The following is a 13,221-nucleotide window of genomic DNA, read 5'->3' on the forward strand; positions in this document are numbered from 1 at the left end:
GTACCTGTTTTGTAACGTAAATAAATTCAAAGATCTTTGGATTTTCCCCTTACACAGTTTGTGATTTATTATTATTTTAAATGAAAATGCAATAATAAAACAAGGACAACACTACTTATATTAAACGAAGAAATAAAACTTTTGTTAATAAAAGTGCTCCTCCGCCTTGACCTGTCAATCATCGCGCCTCACGACTGCAACGGCTGCAGCTCCCGTTGACAGACGTGCGCCTCGCAAACTCTTGCGTCCAATGAACTTTTTATTTCTATAACAGAAAAATGCAAAACTAAGGTGTGTCGGTAGCCAAGTAATGTAATAAGTGGATAGCCATTGCGTTTTTGTCTGCTGTATGTGTTATGCGCATAAGCCGCACGCACGTGCATGACTTTGAACTCGATCATCATTAAGTTATCAGTAAACTGTTATCGACAATTAATCGATCGTCGATTAATCATTAACATCCCTATTTCATATAGCCTTTTATTAGCTCACACACAAATGTTTTTTTTTTACACGAAGAGGAAAAAACTGAATGAATATTGTTAAGATGCATTGACCTTCAGTGGCATTTCATGCTTGTTTGAGGGCTTGGGATACCTGCACCAAAGTTTGTTGACACGTTCAAATTAGCCTGTGACCTTGAGGGTTTTAATGACTCACATTTATTTGCATAGCTAAGAATGAAGTAGCAGTTGATTCATTTCAATTTATCTTTTGGCTCTTTGCTGTTATTTATTAACTGATTTGGCAGCCTCGGGATGTAAAACAAAACCCTTGAATAGAAAATGTGCCCCCTGTTGATTGAATGAGGAATTGTAGTGTTGCTAGGCAGACTTGTTAGTAAATCATGTCAGGCTGTGTTTTCCTATCATCTACATCACATCAGGTAATACCTGTCAAATATTTCAGCGACACATGCCTCGGCAACAGAATGCAATCCTTCGTATTTGTCTATACACAGACTCGGGTGGAATAACAATGGTGTCATCTCTTTTTAAGTCGGTTAGTTGACATGCCTGTATTTTTGGAGCGTCACATCAAATAGTATGTTTATAGACCCTAATCGAGATATTTGCATGCCATGTTTGTGCCCGGTTGTCATACCCATGTGGTCGTACACTTTCAATTGGGTCTTGTGTTGCAAAACAATGCATTAGTAGATATTTCTTCTTCTTTTTTTACTTGTGTGTACCACATTTATCATCCACCCCTCTCAGGGGAGACCCTGAGACCCCCTCCGTCGGTGGATCTAGTAGAATATCAAAGGTCCTTTTTTTCAAACCCCCTGCTAATTTTAGTGGGGTGTAATGTGCAACACAAAGTCACATGATAGAATGATGTTACCCTGACACTGGAGATGCAGATCGTGTGAGATTTGGGGTTTTTATATAAATGCTGTTGCCGGCATGACGGAGGAGGACTGTCGCAGGGCAGACGGCCCGAGAGCTCTTGGCGACATGAACTATATATATACATGACGGAGTGATGGATGTGTTGGTTGAGATATCAGTGAAGTAAAGCTATATAAACATGTTTGTTGTTGAGTAATCACGCTAGACAATCCCACAGCGAAGAATATGTGAGAAAGATAAGATTGAGTCTTTCCCACGAGTGATTTAGATGTAATTATTGTGAACTCTAGTGTTTTATTGTCAACTTTTACATGCCTCTTTGCCGTGACTTCTTGGAACGTGTGAACAAAAGATTAAATGCTTACGGACAGAGACAGGCAGGTGTTTGTGGTTTAAGAGCGGGATGTGAAGTTTGGTGTAGTGTTGATAGGTGGGACAGCGGCCTGGTGAGTAGTTAATACCCCGGCTGAGATAAAGAAGTGTGATTTCTCACATCGTGGAAAAGAAGTAGTTCACCCAAAAATGGTATACATACAAATATACATTTCTTGTACTGATGAACACATAGAAAGATATTTGGAAGAATGCTTGTAACCAAACAGTTCTTGGACCCCACTGACCACCATAGTAGGAAAAATTGCTTCATAAATTTCTTTGTTCTGTTGAACACGAAGAAGATATTGTGAAGAATGTAGAAAGCAAACAGTTCTGGGGCACTTTTGACTAACTACTATGGTAGTCAATGGTGGCCAAGAACAGTTTTGTTACAAGCATTCGAGAATTCATTCAAATATCTTTCTCTGTGTTCAACTAAACAAATACATGTATACAGGTTTGGAACAACTAGAGAGTGAGTAATTAATGAAAGAATTTTTATTTTTGGGTGAACCTATCCCAAGTTTTCAGGCTGGAGCTTAAAGTTCACCTAAAAGTTGATTATTTATTCCTCCTTATGTCATTTCAAACCTGTATGGCTTTTTTTTCTTCTGCAGAACACAAAAGAAGATATTTTGAAGAATGTTGGTAACCAAACAACATTGGCCCTCATTGATTTCCAATGTATGAGACATTTCTCAAAATATCTTCTTTTGTGTTCTACGTTCCAAGAGTCATATATTGTTTTTGAACATAAATAAAACAGAATTTCTATTTTTGGGTGAACTATCGCTTTAACTCACAAATGCTCACAGATTGTGTTACCCATGATTTGCTTCATCTGTTTAACCAAAATTGGGAAAATCAGGTCTTTAGAAATCGAGATGCCTTTTGTTTTCATCATTTTTTTGAAGGGATAGTTAACTAAAAAAATCTGACATAATTTAATGAGGTTGTTTCAAACCATACAGTACATTTCTTTGTTCTGCCGAACACAAAAGAAGATATTTTGAGGAATGTGAAAAACCCAACAGCTCTGGGGCACTATTGACTACCATAGTGGTTACAAACATTCTTCAAATATCTTCTTTTGTGTTCAGCAGAACAACGAAATATGTAAAGTTTTGAAGCAATTTTAGGGTGAGTAAATGATGGCAGAATTTCCATTTTTGAGTAAACTATCCCTTTAAGACTTTCTCAGAAACCTTGCTTGCATCATATCGATCAAATACAATAAAATGCAAGGTATCTAATTTTAGTTATCAGTTGCTGTCTTCCATATAGTACCTGGATCAGTGGTCTTTTCACATGTGTGAGGGTCAGGAGTTAAGGTTTAAGTGACATCTTTCTGTGTATAAATACTGTCTTGTGATGGCCTGTTGACAGTGGGCAGATATGTGGGATCGCATGAGCTCATCCCTGTCCGAACAAAGCTGGCTTTTGACCCCATTCGACCATCGCCCCCCTGGAGCCCGCAGCGTCTGGGGTTCTAAATGAAGGTCGGCCTGCATTTCGAGACTTTACGGTTTGGCAAGACAAGTGTTTATCTTTTGAAGCATGGTACCTCTGGAAAAAAAAGACAGACAGAACATTCCTGAGCCTAAAAGAGTTGTTTTTTTTCCTGGTTGAATACGGCGTGAAAGGGGCGGGCTGGACCCCGCATGTGGTATGTGTTTGTTTTTCAAGCTGACACCAAATGACCACCCAATTGCAACAGCAGCCAATTTGAGATGAAGGTGGGAGAGATGACGTTGGCAACCCTGAACACTTTTTATTGAAGAGATCATTCTGTTGCCCCAGACTCTAATAGTTCTCGTTGTGGAACGGTTCTTCTCCTCTCCAGCTTTCTTAGTACTCGAGCCGAGTAGACACCAGGTTGGCTTTGTTGCTTTGGAACAACTTAGGTTTTCAATTTTAGTTACAGCTTTTTGAGTTTTTCTGTTGAATGAAAATCCGACTCGGGTGTACGACTCGATATTTCTACCTCGGCTCTCCCGGAGGGACTTGGTCTCGCATCAGAGCAGAAAGCAGGCCTGCAGGCTCCTGTCCATCATGCCGGCCCCCAGGCTCCTGTCCATCATGCCGGCCCCCAGAGTGAACCGTTTCCCGCAGAAGAAAATCAGCCGCACTGAGATTATCTTGAGAAGTGAGTTTAGTGGAGGGGGGGAAGGTTTAACCGCGGGAGACTCACAGCAGGGGCAGTTTCATACTGTGAACCCTGACAACTACTTTGGTATCTTTTTTACAAGTGTATAATAGAAAGCAATGCCATAGAATACATTGTTTAGATTTAAAGGTGCATGTGATTCTGAAACCATTTGTAATATATGATAATATATTTGCTTTTAATGGCGGCGTTGTTGTCAGATTCTTGAAAAGGAAGCCAGCATCATCAGTCTGTGTGAGCGTCATCGCTCTCCCAACCAATCAAAGTGAAGCATGTGAAATGATGATGTTTGTTTATCATGATGATATATTTTTAGCCGTTTGCTACTTACTGAACTGAAATATGTGGCAGTTTGCTGATTTTCCATAATGATCTAGAAATTATTTTCTATGATGTCAAAGCAAAATGCTTGTCAAGGTGCGTTTATTGTGACAGCTGAGAGAAGTTCTGACCTTCCTCGCTGGGTTTAACAGCATGTTAATGCCAAGTTTATCACAAGAAACTATTAAATGTCTCAAACAGATTGTCGGTTGCGATTCAAGGGCTGTTTCTGTGTCTCGGCGAACGTGTGCCAAATTTAGCTGCGAGTGCTGAGTCAGTCTTGAGTGCTCCTTACATTTTCAATCTTGCTTATTCTGGATGTTTTCTCCATTCAAATCGCCTTTTCTAGATTATCGTTTCTCCCGATGTCAGTACGAATGTTTCAAACTTCTCTCATGAATGTAAACCCTTTGCATGCTGTTGTCTACAGAGAAGGATAAAAACTGCATATGAAGAAGTACATTTATATAATCTCAGCAGGTACTATGTAGTATGTATTGGTCTAAAGTTTCAAGAACGACTTTCCATCTTATTTCAGAAGTACAAAATATGTTTGTTTTCATTCAGCACGTTGATCGTTTTTAAGCCGGACAACAAATGGCACTGTTTCCAAGCAGAGCTTCTTTTATTAGGGGGCATTGCATCAACACTCCCTCAAATTGTTTTGTGGTTCATTTACGCCATTGCAATGTTTTGCCCCCCCCGGAGGTGAGGTGACATCAGGTGATGTTATTTAGTGTCCGGGGTATTGCAGAGGATTGAAAACATCAGTGGTTAACATTGGGGTGAGTGTTGCGTAAACTAATTTAAGCAAGCTGTGTTAAAGGCGGGGTAACCGATTTCCTAATTAGGCTTTAGACAACTGAGTCGGGCCGAGTACCAAAACAACCTTGTAGCCAATCAGCAGTAAGGTGCACAGTGCACAGGACGGACATTAGCCGAGCCGAGCGCTGACGAAAGCGAAAGATGGGGGTAGGGGTGTGTTTGTTTTGGTGATTTGAACATCAAAAACGGCTAAGAGACCCCGCCTTTAACCTAGAAACTTTACTATTTTAAGGTGGGTCGACCCCAGTCCCTGTTCTTGCCAGACGCTGTGTCTCTAACTCGGAGACAGGAGTAACAAAACACATCAAAACTTAGAATGTGACCTTTAACTCTAACCGTCTACTTGTATGGCATTCAAGATATTTGTTACATTCTTGGATGTAGCGGGTTTATATTTGGATGTAGCAGGACTAGTTAATCTAGATTATTTATTATTTTTTTATGTTTGATTCTTGCGGTACATGTTGATATACCTCACCATCGAAAGCCTGTGCGACTTTCTTAAGCTGTCTTAAGTAACATCCCATTTAACTGGTTCGCTGACCTGCACGCAATCCAATCACAAGCTTCATAAGTCTGGATGACTGATCGTTTACTTCCTCATCCTAAAATTATGCAGCCCTTGGCGTTAATTTCCCTGTGTGCGAAGGCAGATTTCACAACTGCCTAATTAATTGGAAGGCGCACATGGGTGATCAGAGGATTTGTGTGTTGTACTTGCAAGGTGACAACACCGGAGTGTGTAAATGACAATGTTTGTTAGAAGCTGTTGGTAAAACAGAGGAAGTAAATTGTCTTGTCAAACCAACTATATGTTTACATTAGGGCTGTCAAACGATTAATCGCAATTAATCGCATCCAGAATAAAAGTTTGTGTTTACATAATATATGTATGTGCATTTTAATTTTGTATTTATAAACACATACATGCATATATTTAAGAAAAATGTAAAAATGAATAAACATTTACATACAATTTAAATTGTATAAAATTACAAATAAATACCTGTAAATATTTCCGAAACATATTTACATGTATGTGTATGTTTTATAAATACAAAGTTATTATGCACAGTACACAGACATATATTATGTAATCACAAACTTTTATTCTGGATGTGATTCTTTGCGATTAATCGTTTGACAACCCTATAGTTGGTTTGGCAGTATTTTAGGTAAATCATAGAGTCTTGAATATTAAAGACAAGAATTTTAATGATGAATTATTTAGGAACGTTGTACTTCAATCACCTTTATTTTTAGTTTTTAAAAGTACTAACTTTAACAAAAAGGACACATAATAGCAAACTTTCTATCACTATTTTCCTTTTTAAGAAACCTTTGTTATGTTGTCGTCTGATAATGGTCTGATGCATGCAATTTTACATAATGCGTTTATTTGCACATTAGCTGCTAGGGTGTCTCTGAATAATCCAGCTAACTTTCAGACACCTGAAGATTTTTGGTGGTGTGTGTTTGTACCCTGTAACCAACAGAAGCACACATAGGAGGAATCTCCTCCCAGACTTGGCGGTTTCGGATCTGTCCGGTCTATTTGTGGCTATTAGTTGTTAATGACATCATCCTCTAACTTGATTTAAAGCCCATTTCTTGATCTTGTGGCTTTTGAGAAGAGCTGTGTGTCTGCCTTCCCCTCAAGCGTCTGTGCTCTCAGTGCTTAGAGAGTCATCCTGAGATGCGTTTCATATCCACCTTGAGGAAAATATTCCTTTGGTTTTATTGAAAGAAAATATCTAGTAATACCACTTTTATCTGTCACATTGGATACATTGTGTTATAATCTAAGGGAACTGTTGTTTATAAAGGACAGTTTATTTATCTGTTTTTCCCACCTTGGTTCCTGGGATATTTACTTTTTTATTAAGATCCATTTGATGCTGCTTTAGACTTCCTAAAACGCTGCCCTTTGTATCCTGAGTAGTTTCTCGCCATCTTTGTCGTAATGAATGGGTTAATCCTACCAGTACATCCATGTTTTTCTCCACCCACCCGACGTGATGTGATCGTAACATTGACCGATTTACCCTTCGCCCATCCAGGCATGAATAATTGATCAGGGCCGGAAAGTGCAATAAGTGGACCGCATCCTGCTTGCTGAACACGGCCGGGTGTCTAACCGGTCCGGTCTTATTTTTATCACGGCAGTTTTTGCTTCAGAATAGCCAGAACAACATGCTTCTCTCTCTGCGATCTCATGGAGTCATCGATGGCAGTTTGGCCGATGGGAGTGACTCTGGTGCACTTGTTAGCGCACCCAAAAACCAGGATGGACTTCTACAATACATCTGCTGTCAGAAGAGACTCGGCGGCTCTCTCCTCTCATGTAGGTGCTAGAGATTCTGAAATTCCTTGTGCGGTCAGCTGACCTGAGGTTGTTTTGTTGAGCTTTTTTGTTGGTCTGATCCCTTGTAGATGCGAATGAGATTTAAGTGGATGTGACATTTATTATGTGTGATATATTAGAGATTTGTGATTTCTGGATTCAGTGTTTTATTCTTTTTTGCCAGATAGAGATGATTTATGTAACGTAAACATTTGAAGCTTGTATTTAATGTGGTTAGTTGCTTTAGTTTTTTGATTAGTTTCTTGTTTTTGTAAGAGCTGTTTACTCACCATGCATATAGAGGCGGTGAAGATCATTTTTTAATTATTATGAAATGGTTATTTTTGTTATACATTTTTTTTCCTTTTAATTATTATTTATCATTTTTATCATATCATTTATTATTATTGTTATTGTTTTTATAATTATTGTATATCTTGTTTTGGGTTTTAGATTTTTTCAGGTTCAGGTTTCTAGAATAAGAAGTGTGTGATGTCAGTACATCACTTGACTGGCCTGATGAGGCAATAGTCTATATTAAAGCTAAAGCTAAGTGCTTTTGGACTGGCACCAGCTATAAAGTGCTGTTCAGCCTGACCAAGAAACATATATGTGACCCTGGACAACAAATCCAGTCCGTATGGGTCAATTTTTCAAAATTGAGATTTTTACATCATCTGAAAGCTGAATAATTAAGCTTTCTATTGATGTATGAGTTGTTAAGTTGTACAATATATGGCGGAGATACAGACGTTTATAACTCTGGAATCTGAGGGTGCAAAAAATCAAAACATTGAGAAAATCACCTTTAAAGTTGTCCATCTGAGGCACTGAAGCAGGCCATCCACTCACAAAAATAACGTTTTTATATATTTAAGGTAGGAAATTTACAAAATATCTGCATGGAACATGATCTTTACTTAATATCCTAATTTTTTTTGGCATAAAAGAAAAATCGATAATTTTGACCCATACAATGTATTTTGGGCTTTTACTAAAAATGTTCCCGTGCTACTTAAGACTGGTTTTGTGATCCAGGGTCACATATTTGCCTTGTTTAAGTCTAAATTGCAGACATTGATCTTAGTTAGTTATTATGGCTGCTGTATAGAGTTTTGTCAAATTTGTGACATGACATCACGGCACTGCGCGAAGTGCAGATGGAGGGCACAAAGTAATTTTCTCCATAGGAATTCATTATCACAAACTCAAAATGCCGGCGTTTTGTGTTGATGTTCAAATCGATCAAACCATGAAACCACATGGTGTTTTTATTGTGTAGCAAATGTTGATGTTCATGAAGGGGGAACATGCGAGTATTGACGGAGAAACTGAGATAAAAGTCGATTGTAAACCTGAATCTGTGGTCAGGAGGAGCCGAGCCGGGTAACTTTTTTAAAACGCTTAACGTACCTAAACAATAACCAGGTGAGATCAAATTTCTGTCAAACCTTGAACCAAAAACTAGCTGCTGTTAAAAGAATGAGTCTTTATTAAACAGATCAAGTGATCAATCTCGCGTTAAGCGTTTCTTCCCCATAGAAATCCATTATAAGGAAACAGCTTAACATACTGAAACAACGACCACATAGTTGCAGATTCCTGTGATAGGTTTTATGTATTTTGTTTTTGTTACACGGCAACATAGACTCTGTGTGTGTTTGTTATATATACACTCACCTAAAGGATTATTAGGAACACCTGTTCAATTTCTCATTAATGCAATTATCTAATCAACCAATCACATGGCAGTTGCTTCAATGCATTTAGGGGTGTGGTCCTGGTCAAGACAATCTCCTGAACTCCAAACTGAATGTCAGAATGGGAAAGAAAGGTGATTTAAGCAATTTTGAGCGTGGCATGGTTGTTGGTGCCAGACGGGCTGGTCTGAGTATTTCACAATCTGCTCAGTTACTGGGATTTTCACGCACAACCATTTCTAGGGTTTACAAAGAATGGTGTGAAAAGGGAAAAACATCCAGTATGCGGCAGTCCTGTGGGCCTTGTTGATGCTAGAGGTCAGAGGAGAATGGGCCGACTGATTCAAGCTGATAGAAGAGCAACTTTGACTGAAATAACCACTCGTTACAACCGAGGTATGCAGCAAAGCATTTGTGAAGCCACAACACGCACAACCTTGAGGCAGATGGGCTACAACAGCAGAAGACCCCACCGGGTACCACTCATCTCCACTACAAATAGGAAAAAGAGGCTACAATTTGCACGAGCTCACCAAAATTGGACAGTTGAAGACTGGAAAAATGTTGCCTGGTCTGATGAGTCTCGATTTCTGTTGAGACATTCAAATGGTAGAGTCAGAATTTGGCGTAAACAGAATGAGAACATGGATCCATCATGCCTTGTTACCACTGTGCAGGCTGGTGGTGGTGGTGGTGTAATGGTGTGGGGGATGTTTTCTTGGCACACTTTAGGCCCCTTAGTGCCAATTGGGCATCGTTTAAATGCCACGGCCTACCTGAGCATTGTTTCTGACCATGTCCATCCCTTTATGACCACCATGTACCCATCCTCTAATGGCTACTTCCAGCAGGATAATGCACCATGTCACAAAGCTCGAATCATTTCAAATTGGTTTCTTGAACATGACAATGAGTTCACTGTACTAGAATGGCCCCCACAGTCACCAGATCTCAACCCGATAGAACATCTTTGGGATGTGGTGGAACGGGAGCTTCGTGCCCTGGATGTGCATCCCACAAATCTCCATCAACTGCAAGATGCTATCCTATCAATATGGGCCAACATTTCTAAAGAATGCTTTCAGCACCTTGTTGAATCAATGCCACGTAGAATTAAGGCAGTTCTGAAGGCGAAAGGGGGTCAAACACCGTATTAGTATGGTGTTCCTAATAATCCTTTAGGTGAGTGTATATTTTGTTCGAAATAAATAAATATGATGATGATGATGAAACAACGACCACGTAAAACGTAATTCTATTAAACCTTAATTGTAATAAACACTAGCTCCTGTTAAAAGAACAAGCATTTATTCCGGGGATAAGAATAGTCTCATGTTAAGCTTTGATCATTATAAAGAAACCACATAACGTGTCTCAAGGCAGCGACAAACTGAGAACATAAAACTTTTCTGTTGTCATGTTTATGTTTGATATCAGTGATAAACAAATGTATATAACTTGGTTTTCTGTGGTCGTTGTTTCGGTACGTTAAGCTGTTTCCTTTTAATGGACTTCTATGGGGAAGAAATGCTTAACGCGAGATTTTTCATTTTATCCGTTTAATAAGGACTCAGAAGCTATAGTGTTTATTACAAGTAAGGGTTAACAGAAATTTGGGCTTCCCTGGTCGTTGTTTAGGTTGTTAAACATAGGTCTTTTGAGTTTGTGATGGTCAATTCCTATGGAGAAAATCACTTGGTGCCCTCCATCGACACTTCGCATTATTAAAACCACGTGATTGCAAACAACCTATTACGCCGACTCATTAGATGTCATCATGATCATTTGCGATTACCTCATCCCATTTTAGGTGTAATACTTGTTTCTGTTTTGGGGAAGGAAGAGAAAGCGAGGGTGCCTGGTTGTCTTATATAACAGCCATTTACATACAGATTAAGCCTGGCGTAGGTGTGTATTTTATGTGTTAAAGAGACAAGGACCATTTGAGAATGGAGTGGGTTACAGAAACTGTCTTCCAAACATGCATCAGCTGAAAGTTTGGTTTACGAAACTGTACAGATTACAGAACGTTAAATTAAATTTGACACACGAGTTGATCACTGCTTGGCTTGTCCAGATGGCTAATGTAATATTTTCCTGTGCAGTTTTGTGCTGCGGGCGAAATTCAGGCTAGTTAAATTCAATTAATGTATTCTGCATGCCATCTGTATCTGTGTAAGGCTTTGCTGTTTTGATTTGTTATTTTGTGTGCATGGCATGGCATTATTAGGATCTGTCTGGTTTGCTGCAACATTCACGTAACAATATGAAAATGGTAGGATTTTATCCCAGGAAAATAACTTGCCTTAAGCTTCTACAAAAAAAAAAACATTTTTGTAATCTAAACAGGTGTACGCATGAAAAGGCTTTTTTTGCAACGCCTGCTGTGTGAAGCCAGTAAACAGGAAATGTCAGAGGGCATACGCAGCTCTGTAATGACCGACAGAGCGGGCATCACCTCTAAACTCTGTAAACAGACCTCTCTCACCTGCACAATGCTGCATTGATCCATTAGTCGAGCATGGCACGACGGAGATTTGTTCTGTGTTTGTGCGAAAAGATACCTTGGATGATAAAATATGTTTCTTATACATGGACTTCAGCAGACATACACGAATAACATAGTCTTATTATTCAATAGGTAACAATGTGGTAACACATTCCAGTTCTGATAGCGGTTTCGGTGGAAAAGGGGTACCATTTGTCCAAAATTCAACATTTTTCCAAAAATGTCATTTTATCTGTTATAATATTTCTAGAATATGTGTTTTCAGTTTTTTACTACAATAGTAATACAGTATATTCACATTCATGAAATTCACTATAGTAAACAGTATTAAAATTTCTTAATACTTACTATATAATACTACACAATGCTGTAATAAACTATAGTAATAATAATGTTATATTAAAGAGTACTACCGTTTACTATAGTAAGTACTGAAGTATACTACAGTCATGTGGGTGTGTCATAATTTGTTCAAGTTAACCAGACTTTTGCTTTGACGGGTCGTCTCAAGATCTTTGAGTTTCAATGTGTGTTCGACGATTTGTTTGTGTCGTAAACTTTCAGAACATCTTTGGAGATTAATGTATTTACGCCCTCATAAAGTGAGACACAGAAACTGAAAAATCAACAAGCGTCACCTGCAAAGAACACGAAACCACGCCGCTCATTCACTCGGAGACACATTGGGCCATACTTTGTGCCCAAACAGTGCTGTAAAATCAGACAATACAACGGTCAGTTTTCCATCCGCATTTCCAGTTTAGGGTGATTAGCTTTGCTGTATTGTACACTCAGTGACCTGAACCACTGCTGACGGTTTGTTTCAGAAATAATCATTTCCCTTTCCCCTGCTATATAATGTCCTCATTAACCGTCTGACACACCCAATCAATGCATCTTATAGCCAACGGTCAGTGCTACTGTCTCTCTATAACCCGCTCTTAATGTTTTTGGCTCGTCCAGTGCACTTTGCATTATTGATCCGATTTCACAGTCAATCTGATGTTTTTTTTCATACTTTTCCCTCGGCTCTCTCCACAGGCCCCCCGTTGCCAAGACAGACCCCTCAGGTGCAGAATGGCCCTTCACCAGAGGAGCTGGAGATGCAGAGAAGGTAAAACACACACTTTTGTTTGTTATAAGGTAAACCGGTTTGTCCTATCTTAGCCTGATAAGCAGAGATAAATATGAGGCATTTGTGGTTGATGTTCCAGTAAAATGTGTCAACACTTGCTCTAAGGTGATGTCCAGATGTTGCTGTTTGTTTGAATATACAGACACAGCAGCAACGGCTCGGTGGGACTGTTCATTCAGGGATGATCATGTAATGTCTTTGAAAGAACAAAGACTTGAATTCAAGATATTTCCTTAAAGAAAAAATGCCATCCACCACCTGGAATCACATATGTGCTCTTCACAGGTGTGATGGTGCGAGTATGAACCAGATGAACCGTCGTACTGCTGCATGAAGTACACATAGTGCTGTGTTGGTATGCTAATGTCTGTTGGATCAAGTTCAGTTAATTTGCCACTTTGAAGCTCTGAATTTGCCTTTTCATGAGCATGTTTTATCAAGATTTCTTTAGACTTCAAAGGATGAGAAGGGTTGTTACTCGGCCAGGGTTTGT

General features: G+C 39.1%; 1 protein-coding gene across 9 annotated transcripts in view; it reads left to right on the top strand.

Moving 5' to 3' along the window:
- Window positions 1–13,221, top strand: part of enah (ENAH actin regulator) — a 94,245-nt gene that overhangs the window by 54,606 nt on the left and 26,418 nt on the right. For all 9 annotated transcript variants that reach the window (XM_057352417.1, XM_057352416.1, XM_057352421.1 and 6 more), the window contains one exon: window positions 12,635–12,707. In XM_057352417.1, coding sequence (XP_057208400.1) covers window positions 12,635–12,707 — 73 coding nt within the window. The remainder of the gene's footprint in view (window positions 1–12,634; window positions 12,708–13,221) is intronic.

The sequence above is a fragment of the Triplophysa rosa genome, linkage group LG15 (genome assembly GCF_024868665.1).
Source record: "Triplophysa rosa linkage group LG15, Trosa_1v2, whole genome shotgun sequence".
Lineage (NCBI taxonomy): Eukaryota > Metazoa > Chordata > Actinopteri > Cypriniformes > Nemacheilidae > Triplophysa > Triplophysa rosa.